We start from the raw sequence: 14,320 nt of genomic DNA on the forward strand, positions 1-14,320 counted from the left end.
TTAAACTGCGAGAAAAACAGTGCCCACCTAGCCTGACGGGCATTCAGGCGCTTGGCAGCATCAAGATATATCAGATTTTTATGATCCGTAAGAACCTGAACGGGAAATTCCGCACCTTCCAAGAAGTGGCGCCAGTGTTCAAATGCGAGTTTAATAGCCAATAATTCCCGATTACCAATATCGTAATTCAGTTCAGTCTCCGAAAATTTTTTTGAAAAAAAGGCACAGGGATGTAATCCATCCCCGTTATCCTGAGACAATGCTGCGCCAACCCGCACAGAGGAAGCATCAACCTCAACCAAAAACGGCTTAGTCACATCAGGCTGCATAAGGATGGGAGCAGAGGTGAACCTCTCCTTGAGATACACAAAAGGTTCAATAGCCTCAGAAGACCACTGAACCGCATCAGCACCTTTCCTGGTGAGATCGGTCAGAGGTTTGACAATACTAGAAAAATTTTTTATGAATTTTCTGTAATAATTGGCGAAACCTAAAAACCTCTGTATCGATTTCAAACCAATAGGCCTAGGCCATTCCTGTACAGCTTGAACTTTAACCGGGTCCATCTCAAAACCTTCGCTGGAGATAATGTAACCCAAAAACTAATTTTCTGTACAGCGAACTCACATTTCTCCAGCTTAGCAAAAAGCGAATTGTCCATTAACAACTGTAATACCTCACGTACGCTCCGCCAATGAGACTCCAGATCCGGCGAATAAATCAAAATGTCATCCAAATACACAACCACATTTTTGCCGATCAAAGGTCTAAAGATGTCATTAATAACATTCTGAAAAAATGCAGGAGCATTAGTAAGACCAAAAGGCATAACCAGATTCTCAAAATGACCCACAGGAGTGTTAAAAGCAGTCTTCCATTCGTCACCCTCCTTCATGCGCAACAGATTGTATGCCCCCTTAAGGTCAATTTTAGAGAACCACTTGGCCCCCATTAACTGGTTAAACAGATCAGAAATCAATGGCAGTGGGTAAGGATTGCGTACAGTAATTTTGTTAATCTCACGAAAATCCAGACAAGGACGTAAACCGCCGTCCTTTTTTTTTACAAAAAAAAATCCAACCGCCACAGGAGACTTAGAGGGCCTAATGTGACTGGCGGCCAAACTTGTCTGTATGTATTCCTCCAAAGCCTTCCTCTCAGGAATAGTAAGGTTAAATAAACGACTTTTAGGAAGAGTCGCTCCAGGGACAAATTCAATAGAACAATCATAGTCTCTATGGGGAGGCAAAGCCTGCGATTCCTTCTCAGAAAAAACTCTCCAAAAATCCTGAATAGGAACAGGCAATTCTCCCCTATCCAAAGCTGCAATATGCCCGTTACAACACTTGTCATAACATTTATGGCTCCAGGATTTAATTTCACTGGTAGACCAATCCAGTACAGGATTGTGAAATTTTAACCAGGGCAATCCCAATATTACTGGAGAAGGCAAGTTATTCAAAACTACCAAATCCAATTTCTCATGGTGAACACCATTAATAGTGAGAGGAAATTCACAGACCTTGAGAGTAATATTCTTCAAAGGGGAACCATCCACAGAAACCACAGCAATGGGGGATGATAAAGGTTCGGGTTTTAAATTGAGTCTTTCCAAGAATCCCCCATCAATTACATTCAGAGTAGACCCACAATCAACAAACACCCGAAATTCCATTAATTTTTCCTGAGCAATCGTGGAAGCAGCTAAAAATACACCCTTGGAATTTAAACAGGCAATACGGGCATGACTGACCATTTTTTTTTCTTTCTTCATACGAAGCTCACAGCCTTTAATCAAATGACCAGATTTTCCGCAATAGAAACACAAGCCTTCAGAAAATCTGCGATCTTTTTCTTGAGAGCGAGGTGCCATCGCTCCAATCTCCATCGATTCACCACTGTTAGTACACACATTCTCATAACCAGAAACTGACATAGCAGAGGATTTGCTCTCATTAACCCTTGCACGCAGTCTCCTATCCACCCGTATAGCTAATTGCATAGCCTGTTGCAAATCTTCAGGTGTAGGATAAGCAATTAGCAGGTCTTTATCCCTTTCATTGAGCCCAGCAAGAAATAGACTTTTCAGAGCAGAATCGTTCCACCCTGTTTGAGTAGACCAACGACGGAAATGAGTACAATATTTTTCCACATTACCTGATCCCTGTTTCAAACGTCTCAACTCAGTCTCAGCTGATGTGACACGGTCAGGATCATCATATAATAGTCCCAAAGCAGAAAAAAAACTATCCACTGATCTGAAGCATGTATCACTAGGTTGCAAAGAAAAGGCCCACTCCTGAGGCTCTTTGCGCAAAAGTGACATTATGAACCCTATGCGCTGGGATTCATCCCCAGAGGACTTGGGTCTCAAACGAAAATACAATAAGCAAGCATTTTTAAATGAAAAAAATTCTCGGTGTTCACCAAAAAATAAATCCGGCAAACATACCTTAGGCTCCAAGAAATGTGCTCCAGGACAGTTACTCACGTGCTGACGGAGCTCGGCCACCTCCAGAGAGAGTCCCTGCAGGCGATGAGCCAAATCCTGAACCGACACCATGATGGAACAGAAAAATCTTTCCTTAGAGAATTTGCAGGCTGGACTTACTGTTATGTTCTGCTACCAGAGCTAAGGAAAGAGAGGAGATCTGTCCCTACGATAGAACTCAGCTTTATCCCTACGATGTAACAGGGGACCTGATCCTGCGATTAGACCTGCTAAAGTCCTAAGCTAGTCTGTACGGAGACCTATAGATGTGGGGAAGGAATCCCTACAAGTACTAAGGACTGGGAGGAAAATGGGACACCTCCTAACAGAAATAGTAGCAGACAGACGAACAAACAAAATATATAGAACATAGAGGTCCGTAGACCAAGCAAACTAACAGAGTAGATACAGAGCACAGGCTAGCTAAAACGTAGTTATACAATGAAGTCCAGCAAAGCCAGAAGGGCGGAGCAGGATTAAATAGGCCAACAAGGTCATGTGACCAGCAAAGGAAAAAACCTAAGAGCAAGGTTCTAACAAAGAGAATGCCAAGAGTGTGCAAAGCAGTCATCAAAGCAAAAGGTGGCTACTTTGAAGAACCTAGAATAAAAGACATATTTTCAGTTGTTTCACACTTTTTTGTTAAGTATATAATTCCACATGTGTTAATTCATAGTTTTGATGCCTTCAGTGTGAATTTACAATTTTCATAGCCATGAAAATACAGAAAAATCTTTAAATGAGAAGGTGTGTCCAAACTTTTGGTCTGTACTGTACGTATAGCTGCTTATGTTAATATTCATATTAAACCGCAAACATCAACATGCAGATAAAAAATATTTTTCTTATACATAAAACACATATAAATAAAATCTTATTAAAAATATATTTTTTATATATGTCAGAAACATTTAAATCTGATAAACCCTGGAATTATTTATCGTTTATTCTGATGAAGACTATTTTATGTCGAAACGCGTTGTATGGTGAAATAAAAATTGTACAGGAAATAATATTTGCCTATATTTACCTGTAATATCGATTATTGGGAGCACATTTAGCCTGGAGAGAAATCGATGTCCAATACATTCCTATGACAACTCTGAAGGGGTTCTCAATAGCTATCAGGAACGGGCAGTAGACCAGCAGTAAAGGAAAACCCACTATTGTGATCTTTAAGGATCGATATGCAAGACTGCAAGATCCATAAATAGATGAGTACAATATTGATTTGTATGCACCCATCTTAGCGAAGCAGCTACATTTAGATCGGTGTGCTCTTTGTTTCTCTCTCCTTCTTTTTCTACTGTGGACACATTTTTCATTTTGGAAGCCTTCCTGGGCACATTGAGAAAGCTTTTAAAAATAGTAGATAACGCCTTTAATGGAAACCAGATCTACGGGCAGCATGTATCAGATGCTGGCTGCATGATTTCAGCCGAATGTATTTAACTCTGTAGCACTGCTGTGTTTAAAAAAAACACATAATTTAACAGCCACCAGGGACCGAAACACATGATAGATAAGTTGGACAGGCGGGTCCCTGGTAACACGTGGAAGACACCGGGGACTCGCCTGTCCAACTAGTCATCAGTACAGTTCATTCCCCATCAGCTATTAAACTACGTTAAACATATATGGCTGAAATTATGCGGCCAGTGTCCGATACAGGGTTTCTGTGGATAACGCATTATGTATCAGTTGTCAGGTTCTCTTTAGAGACCCAAACTAGCTCACAAGACCCTGAACAAATAAAGTCCATAGATCAAATCCCCTCAATTTTTTTAGTCTTAAGGACACATTTTCATAATGAACATACCCTATGGACACAATAAAACATCATAAACATCACAGCATAAATATCTAATAAGTGTTGGTTCCATTTTAAGGATTCCTACCTATCAGGAGGATAGATGTCCTCTCCCCTCTTTTTCACGATCCAGAAAAGAAGAAACCATGGATTCAGCTTTCTCCATTGCAGCTTATGCGGAGCGCTGACACAGTTGAGATTCCCTTCTCCAATAAAGTGCAATGATTATGGCAGATTTATGCATAGCCACCTTTCTAAATTATCTATTCTTTGTCACCGTAATGACAGGGTCATACATTGTACCAGTCACCAGTGAAATAGTCACCAATTCATAAGGTGCTACCTTACACTCCTCTACTTTCTAACATGGAAAATACAAATCAGAAGCCCCCAGACACTACCTTTATGCATGTTTGTTATCATATAGTTGGGGGCCGCACAGAAAGGTATCAAGGCAAGCATCTAGCACTCAGGGTGCAGGTTGTGTACCCATGCAATGGATGAATTAGCAACAACCACATTATCACCTGATCATTTGATCAAGAGCAATTTGATCTCCCATGCTTTATGCGAATTATTGATTCATATATCTATTGGCCAATCACATTCTGCAAAAGAGCCTAAATAGTTCCACCACGGTAGACTTGTCTAACGAAAGAAGTCAAACAGCTTCCTGATCTGGCACTGGGAGCCAACATCTAATAGATACCAGAAAAACAAGAACACACACGTTGCTTATACACTTCACATCAACCTCTACTGTAGTCAGGTTGCAATGAACTCTCCAATAATTGCCTTTCCGTGGTCCAATTGCAAGACTTACCCATTCAGTTGAAAGGCCATCCCCCACTTCTGCCTTTATCATTTGTGACAATGGACATAATCAAATCACCTTCAATTCAATGATGGAGTAAACTCAGGAGATGCATGTATTTGCTGTCCGCCCTTCCCTCTTCTCTGTAGCTGCTCTCTACACTTTCGTGTGTATCAGTGTTGCGAGTGGTATCAGCAAAAGGAAGACAGGAGTAGAATGCTCTGTGACACTATGTGCGCGCATGTCCATGCACAGGCAGTGTCAGTGAGAATGTGCACACATGCCAGCAGCATTCAGACACTGCAATCAATATTCAGATGAGGAGGTGTTACATTGTACCAAACTCTTGGCCACACCAGGGGTGCACCATAGACCCATCATTTGCATAAAACTTCAAATATATTTTCTGACACTGTTTCAGCAACTGCTAGAGTGCTAGTATGATTTTTATAGGTGTTAATTGCCCTACCACAGTATATAGCCTTTTTAAAAGCATTTTGCGGGTGACAGACTCTTTAAATGGCAGGTTGCCTTCTGCTAAGATGACAATAATAACGATGGAACATATTTTCCTAAAATTATTTTAGAGAATATAAAGTAAATACCATTGCATACCTGATCTCACAGGATATCTGCCCGTTAAGAATGCAGCGCGGCTAGGTGTACATAATGGAGATGCTGCTATATGTTGTGTAAGCTTGGCTCCTTCTGCAGCTATTCTATCAATATTTGGTGTTCTGAAAAAAAAAAAAAAAAAAAAGAAAAGTAGAATTTACATACCCTCTTCCCGTAAATATAATAGGCCTGCTCTTCATTATTCAACCACTTAATGAGTGGCATGAAGCCATTTACTTTACCAAAGAAAGCAACCATAGTTTACAAATGTATAATAGATTAACCAGAAAACATCTATATTATTATTTTAATATAATCTTTTGGTTGTTTTTGAGTAATCTATTCAAAAGGTTACATAGATGAAAAGAAACATCATCAAACCTGAGTGTTTTGTTCCCGTAACATCCCACATCTCCAATTCCAAGGTCATCAACCATTATCAGAACAAAGTTGGGCTTTGACTTCGTAGCACAGAGAATATTAATATTGAGCAAAAATGTCAGTGGCAACAGAAGCTTCATCTCTATGGAAAGAAAGAAGTCAATATGTTATATGGAAACTACAACCTAAGATAGATAGATAGATAGATAGATAGATAGATAGATAGATAGATACAGTTGAAACCAGAAGTTTATGAGATAAATGCCAGAATAATGAGAGAGAGAGAAGGTTTCAAGGCATTCTTATTACTTACTGCAAAGTCAAAAGTTTACATACACTAAGATGTCTATGCCTTTAAACAATTCTGGACTGCCCATATGATGATGTCCTGTTTTTCGAAGTTTCTAACAGGTTTTTTGGCAACATCTGAATTAATTAGTGACACACCCGTGGATGTATTTTAATGCACACCTGAAACACACTGCTTCTTTGTGTAGCATTATGGGAAAGTCTAAAGAAATCAGCCAAGATATCAGGAAGAGAATTATGGACTTACACAAGTCTGTCTCATCCTTGGGTACAATTTTAAGATAACTGAAGGTGCATCGTTCATCAGTACAAACAATTATACGCAAGTAAAAACAAGATGGGAATCTCCAACCATCATACCGCTCAGGAAAGAGACGGGTTCTGTGTCCCAGAGTTGAATGTGCTTTGGTAGACATGTGCATATTAGCCCAAGGACAAAAGCAAAAGACCTTGCGAAGATGATGGTGGAAGCTGATAAGATTGTGTCAGTAACCACAGTGAAACGAGTACTGTATCAAAATGGGCTGAAAGGCCACTCTGCCAGGAAGAAGCCATTACTCCAAAAGAAACATAAAAAAAACTGATTAATGTTTGCAAATGCACACAGGAACAAAGACCTTAATTTTTGGAGTCATGTCCTGTGGTCTGATGAAACTAAAATTGAACTTTTTGGGCATACGGACCATCGTTACGTTTGGGGGAAAAAGGGAGAAGCTTGGAAGCCTAAGAACACCATCCCAACTGTGAAAGATGGGGGGTGGCAGCATCATGTTGTGGGGTTGTTTTGCCGCAGGAGGGACTGGTGCACTTCACAAAATAGATGGCATCATGAGAATAGAAGATTATGTGGCAATGCTGAAGCAACATCTCAAGACATCAGCCAGGAAGTTAAAGCTTGGGTGAAAATGGGTATTCCAAATGGACAATGACCTGAATCATACTGCCAAAATGATAACAAAGTGGCGTAAGGATAACAAAATCAATGTTTTGGAGTGGCCATCACAAAGCCCTGATCTAAATCCTATTGAAAATATATGGGCAAAGCTGAAAAGGCAGGTGCGAGCAAGGCGACCTACAAACCTTGATCAGTTACACCAGTATTGTCATAAGGAATGGGCCAAAATTCCAACCAACTATTGTGAGAAGCTTGTGGAAGGATATCCCAAATGTTTGACCCAAGACATTCAGTTTAGTGGCAAAGGTACCAAATACTAATGAAATGTATGTAAACTTTTAACTTTGCAGTAAGTAATAAAAATGCCTTTAAACATTTTCTCTCTCTCATTATTCTGGCATTTGGCAAATATTAAGAATTTTTGTAATCCTAATTGACCTAAAATGGGAAAGGTTTATTCTGATTTCGTGTCAGATATTGAAAAAAGCATGCATATGTGTCTTTTTATACAGTGTATGTAAACTTCTGGTTTCAACTGTAGATTGACAGCACTTTTCATTAACAAAAAAAAAACAGGCAACGAACCTTTCAAGAGCAAAAAAATCTGAATTATATATTCTATAACATACAGTGCATTGTGAAAGTATTTGGCCCCCTTGAACTTTTCTACCTTTTTCCACATTTCTGGCTTCAAATATAAAGATATAAAATTGTACTTTTTGGGGGAAGAATCAACAAATGGGACACAATCGTGAAGTGGAAGAAATTTATTGGATATTTTAAACTTTTTTAACAAATTAAAAACTGAAAATTGGGGCGTGCAATATTATTCGGCCCCCTTAAGTCAATACTTTGTAGCACCACCTTTTGCTGTGATTACAGCTGCAAGTCACTTGGGGTAGGTCTCTATCAGTTTTGCACAGCGAGAGGCGAAAATTCTTGCCCATTCTTCCTTGCAAAACAGCTTGAGCTCATTGAGGTTGGATGGAGGGCGTTTGTGAACAGCAGTTTTCAGCTCTTTCCACAGATTCTCGATTGGATTCTGGTCTGGACTTTGACTTGGCCATTCTAACACCTGGATACGTTTATTTTTTTAACCATTCCATTGTAGATTTTGCTTTATGTTTGGGATCATTGTCTTGTTGGAAGATAAATCTCCGTCTCAGTCTCAGGTCTTTTGCAGACTCCAACTGGTTTTCTTCCTGAATGGACCTGTATTTGGCTCCATCCATCTTCCCATCAATTTTAACCATCTTCCCTGTCCCTGCTGAAGAAAAGCAGGCCCAAACCATGATGCTGCCACCACCATGATTGACAGTGGGGATGGTGTTTTGAGGGTGATGAGCTGTGTTGCTTTCGCGCCAAACATATCGTTTTGCATTGTGGCCAAAAATTTCAATTTTGGTTTCATCTGACCAGAGCACCTTATTCCACATGTTTGGTGTGTCTCCCACGTGGCTTGTGGCTTACTTCAAATGAGACTTTTTATGAATATCTTTGAGAAATGGCTTTCTTCTTGCCACTCTTCCATAAAGGCCAGATTAGTGCAGTGTACGACTGATTGTTGCCCTATGGACAGACTCTTCCACACCAGCTGTAGATCTCTGCAGTTCATCCAGAGTGATCATGGGCCTTTTGGCTGCATCTCTGATCAATCGTCTCCTTGTTTGAGATGAAAGTTTAGAGGGACGGCCGAGTCTTGGTAGATTTGCAGTGGTCTGATACTCCTTCCATTTCAATATTATCACTTGCACCGTGCTCCTTGAGATGTTTAAAACTTGGGAAATCCTTTTGTATCCTAATCCAGCTTTAAACTTGGCCACAACAGTATCTCGGACCTGCCTGGTGTGTTCCTTGGTCTTCATGACGCTCTCTGCACTTGAAACAGAACCCTGAGACTATCACAGAGCAGGTGCATTTATACAAAGACTTGATTACACACAGGTGGATTCTATTTATCATTACCAGTCATTTAGGAAAACATTGGATCATTCAGTGATCCTCACTGAACTTCTGGAGTGAGTTTGCTGCATTGAAAGTAAAGGGGCCGAATAATATTGCACTCCCCACTTTTCATTTTTTATTTTTTTTTTAAAAGTTTAAAATATCCAATAAATTTCGTTCTACTTCACGATTGTGTCCAACTTGTTGTGGATTCTTCCCCCAAAAATTAGAATTTTATATCTTTATGTTTGAAGCCAGAAATGTGGCAAAAGGTAGAAAAGTTCAAGGGGGCCAAATACTTTCACAAGGCACTGTAGCATAATCAATATGTTTAGACTTATGAGTTGACAGCATTATACAGAAAGTTGAAAGCAGCGTGAGAATGGAATCTAAGAAATTATTGCATGTATTCATAGTATAAAAGTAAACACATTATTGCCAGTAGAGGCACTGACAAGTGCAGATGGAGATTGGGTCTGAGGAGCACCAATGTCTTTAGGTGGGTACTGTAGACTTAGGGGTCAGTAAGTACTCATTATTGGCCTCCTAAACACATCTGTATTAAAACACGTACAGCACAGACCAAAAACTTTGGACACATCTTCTCAGTTAAAGATTTTTCTGTATTTTCATGACTATGAAAATTGTACATTCACACTGAAGGCATCAAAACTATGAATTAACACATGTGGAATTATATACTTAACAAAAACATGTGAAACAACTGAAAATATGTCTTATATTCCAAGTTCTTCAAAGTAGCCACCTTTTGCTTTGATGACTGCTTTGCACACTCTTGGCATTCTCTTGATGAGTTTCAAGAGGTAGTCACCAGAAATGGTCTCCCAACAATCTTGAAGGAGTTACCAGAGATGCTTAGCACTTGTTGGCCCTTTTGCCTTCACTCTGCAGTCCAGCTCACCCCAAACCATCTCGATTGGGTTCACGTCTGGTGACTGTGGAGGCCAAGTCATCTGGTGTAGCACCCCATCACTCTCCTTCTTGGTCAAATAGCCCTTACACAGCCTGGAGGTGTGTTTAGGGTCATAGTCCTGTTGAAAAATAAATGATGGTCCAACTAAACGCAAACCGGTTGGAATAGCATGCCGCTGCAAGATGCTGTGGTAGCCATGCTGGTTCAGTATGCCTTCAATTTTGAATAAATCCCCAACAGTGTAACCTGCAAAGCACCCCCACACCATCACACCTTCTCCTCCATCCTTCATGGTGGGAACCAGGCATGTAGAGTCGATCCGTTCACCTTTTCTGCGTCACACAAAGACACGGTGGTTGGAACCAAAGATCTCAAATTTGGACTCATCAGACCAAAGCACAGATTTCCACTGGTCTAATGTCCATTCCTTGTGTTCTTTAGCCCAAACAAGTCTCTGCTGCTTGTTGTCTGTCCTTAGCAGTGGTTTAATAGCAGCTATTTTATCATGAAGGCCTGCTGCACAGTCTCCTCTTAACAGTTGTTGTAGAGGTGTGTCTGCTTCTAGAACTCTGTGTGGCATTGACTTGGTCTCTAATCTGAGCTGCTGTTAACCTGCGATTTCTGAGGCTGGTGACTCGGATAAACTTATCCTCAGAAGCAGAGGTGACTCTTGGTCTTCCTTTCCTGGGGCGGTCCTCATGTGAGCCAGTTTCTTTGTAGCGCTTGATGGTTTTTGCAACTGCACTTGGGGACACTTACAAAGTTTGCCCAATTTTTCGGACTGACTGACCTTCATTAATGATGACCACTCGTTTTTCTTTACTTAGCTGCTTTTTTCTTGCCATAATACAAATTCTAACAGTCTATTCAGTAGGACTATCAGCTGTGTTTCCCCCAGACTTCTGCACAACACAACTGATGGTCCCAACCCCATTTATAAGGCATGAAATCCCACTTATTAAACCTGACAGGGCACACCTATGAAGTGAAAACCATTTCCAGTGACTACCTCTTGAAGCTCATCAAGAGAATGCCAAGAGTGTGCAAAGCAGTCATCAAAGCAAAAGGTGGCTACTTTGAAGAACCTACAATATAAGACCTATTTTCAGTTGTTTCACACTTTTTTGTTAAGTATATAATTCCACATGTGTTAATTCATAGTTTTGATGCCTTCAGTGTGAATGTACAATTTTAATAGTCATGAAAATAGAGAAAAATCTTTAAATGAGAAGGTGTGGCCAAACTTTTGGTCTGTACTGTACTCGTATAAACATTACTGGTGTCCTCAATGTTTTCCATCAGTGTGTCCATGTTTACCATCAGTGTATCATCAGTGTTTCTCTGGTATGGGTAAAGAAAAAAAAAACACAACGTTTCTCCTATATTTAGCAATATTAACCCCCTTTACCCCCGAGAGTGGTTTGCACGTTAATGACCAGGCCAATTTTTACAATTCTGACCACTGTCACTTCATAAAGTAATAATTCTGGAACGCTTCAATGGATCTCACTGATTCTGAGTCAATTTTTTCATGACATATTGTACTTCATGAGAGTGGTAAAATTTCTTCGATATGACTTGCATTTGTGAAAAAATCGGAAATTTGGCAAAAATTTTGAAAATTTAGCAATTTTCAAACTTTGAATTTTCATGCCCTAAATCAGAGAGATATGTCACACAAAATAGCTAATGAATAACATTTACCACATGTCTATTTTACATCAGCACAATTTTGGAACCAACATTTTTTATTGTTAGGAAGTTATAAGGGTTAAAAGTTGACCAGCGATTTCTCATTTTTCCAACAAAATTTACAAAACCATTTTTTTAGGGACCACATCACATTTGAAGTGACTTTGAGGGGCCTTTATGACAAAAAATACTCAAAAGTGACACCAAGTTTATTAACCCTTCAGGCACTTCACAGGAATTTTTTGAATGTGGAAGAAAAAAATGAACATTCAACTTTTTCACAAAAATGTTATTTTAGACCCCAATTTTTTTAATTTTCCAAGGGTATCAGGAAAAAATGGACCCCAAAATTTATTGTGAAATTCCTCCTGAGCACACCGATACCCCATATGAGGGGGGAAACCACTGTTTGTGAACACGGCAGGGTTCGGAAGGGAAGGAGTACCATTTGACTTTTGTAATGTAAAATTTACTTGAATAATTAGCGGACGCAATGTTGAATTTGGGGAGCCCCTGATGTGCCTAAACAGTGGAAACCCCCACAAGTGACACCATTTTGGAAACTAGACCCCTTAGGGAATCTATTTAGATGTGTGGTGAGCACTTTGAACCCACAGGTGCTTCACAATAGTTTAGAACATTGAGCCGTAAAAATAAAATTTTCACATTTTTCCCACAAAAATGTTTTTAGCCTCCAATTTTCCATTTTCAGAAGGGTAACAGGAGAAATTGCACCATGCAATTTGTTTTGCAATTTCTCTTCAATAAGCCAAAACCCCATATATGGGGGAAAAACCACTGTTTGGGTGCACGGCAGGGTTTGGAAGGGAAGGAGCCCCATTTGACATTTTGAATGTAAAATTTGCTTGAATAATTAGCAAACGCCATGTTGCGTTTGGGGAGCCCCTGATGTGCCTAAACAGTGGAAACCCCCCACAAATGATACCAATTTGGAACTAGACCCCTCAGTGAACTTATCTATATCTGTGGTGAGCACCCTGAACCCCCAGGTGCTTCACAAAAGTTTATAACATGGAGCATAAAAAAATCAAACTTATTGCACAAAAATTATCTTTTAGCCCCAAATTTTTTATTTTCACAAAGATAAGAGGAGAATATGGACCGCAGAAACTGTTATGTGATTTTACCTGAGTACGCCAATACCCCAAATGTGAGGAAAGACCACTGTTTGGGTGCACAGAAGGGTTCAGAAGGGAAGGAGCACTGTCTGACTTTTTGAACGTAAAATTGGCTGGAATTGAGGGGACACCATGTCGTGTTTTGAGAGCCCCTGAAATGCCTAAATAGTGGAAACCTCCCATAAGTAAGTGACCCCATTTTGGAAACTAGATCCCTCCAGGATTTTATCAAGGGGTATAGTAAACATTTTGAACCCAGAGATACGACACAGAATTTGATAACATTAGGTCATTATATTGAATAAGCTGTCATTAGTCTTGAGCACAAGTGCACACTACTTGAGTTTGCATCAGGTACTTGAGCATGCACCACTTATTGCGGGTGCTCAAGTGACATGCTCGAGTCCCCGCCCTGCAAGTTTCACGGTTTTTAGACCCCCATAAAAACCATGCGGGGATCACTCGTGCATGGCAGGCAATCTCCGCAAGGTTTTTTGGGCCGCAAAGCATATGGAGCGGAGACTCGAGCATGTTACTCGAGCACCCACAATACTTAGTGCATACCCAAGCTCCCGATGAAAACTCAATTAGCGAGCACTTGCTCTAAACACTAGTCGCCATATCATCATCATATCATCATCCCAACCCCAACACAACCCTAACCCTAACACAACTCTAACCCCTGTCCCTAGTACAATCCTAACACTAACCCTAGTACAACCCTAACCCTAACCCTAGCACAACCCTAAGGACAGGGATACACAGCCATAAAACTTGTGCAATGATCGGATCGCACTGAACGGACTGGCCAGCACCTCTCCTGACTTGAGCATGACAGCATGATGGATTTCTATGCAGCTGTCAAGCTCAGATCAGGAGAGGTGCAGGCCAGTACGTGGATTATGAAGTGATCCTCGGACGAGAAATACGGCAGTGTGTCCCTGCCCTAACCGTAACACAACACTAACACTAGCACAACCCTAACCCTAGCACAACTCTAAACCTAGAGTTAATTTTTAACGCCGTTCCTCGTGCGTTATAAGTGATTAGACGACTTTATTCTTCGGGTCGGTGCGATTACAGCGATGGCAGATTCATATCGGGTTTTTATGAATGACAGCTGTCATACACTAAAAGATGCTTTTTTTTGCATCACCGTATTTTGAGAGCAATAATTTTTCCATATTTAGGCCGACGGAGTCATGTGATGGCTTGTTTTGTGCGGGACAAGTTGACGTTTTTATTGTTACCATTTTTGGGCACGTGACATTTTGTGAACGCTTTCTATTCCAATTT

General features: G+C 40.3%; 1 protein-coding gene across 3 annotated transcripts in view; it reads right to left on the reverse strand.

Annotated features, from left to right (window-relative positions):
- The window catches only part of STS (steroid sulfatase), an 829,793-nt gene that overhangs the window by 592,437 nt on the left and 223,036 nt on the right, over nt 1-14,320 (reverse strand). For all 3 annotated transcript variants that reach the window (XM_073667339.1, XM_073667338.1, XM_073667340.1), the window contains 2 exons: nt 6,112-6,253; nt 5,731-5,852 (listed from right to left, as the gene is read on the reverse strand). In XM_073667339.1, the coding sequence (XP_073523440.1) occupies nt 5,731-5,852; nt 6,112-6,251 (262 nt within the window). In that variant the 5' untranslated portion in view covers nt 6,252-6,253. The remainder of the gene's footprint in view (nt 1-5,730; nt 5,853-6,111; nt 6,254-14,320) is intronic.

The sequence above is a fragment of the Phyllobates terribilis genome, unplaced genomic scaffold (genome assembly GCF_046119375.1).
Source record: "Phyllobates terribilis strain yellow unplaced genomic scaffold, ASM4611937v1 Scaffold_2__4_contigs__length_985480577, whole genome shotgun sequence".
NCBI classification, from domain to species: Eukaryota; Metazoa; Chordata; class Amphibia; order Anura; family Dendrobatidae; genus Phyllobates; species Phyllobates terribilis.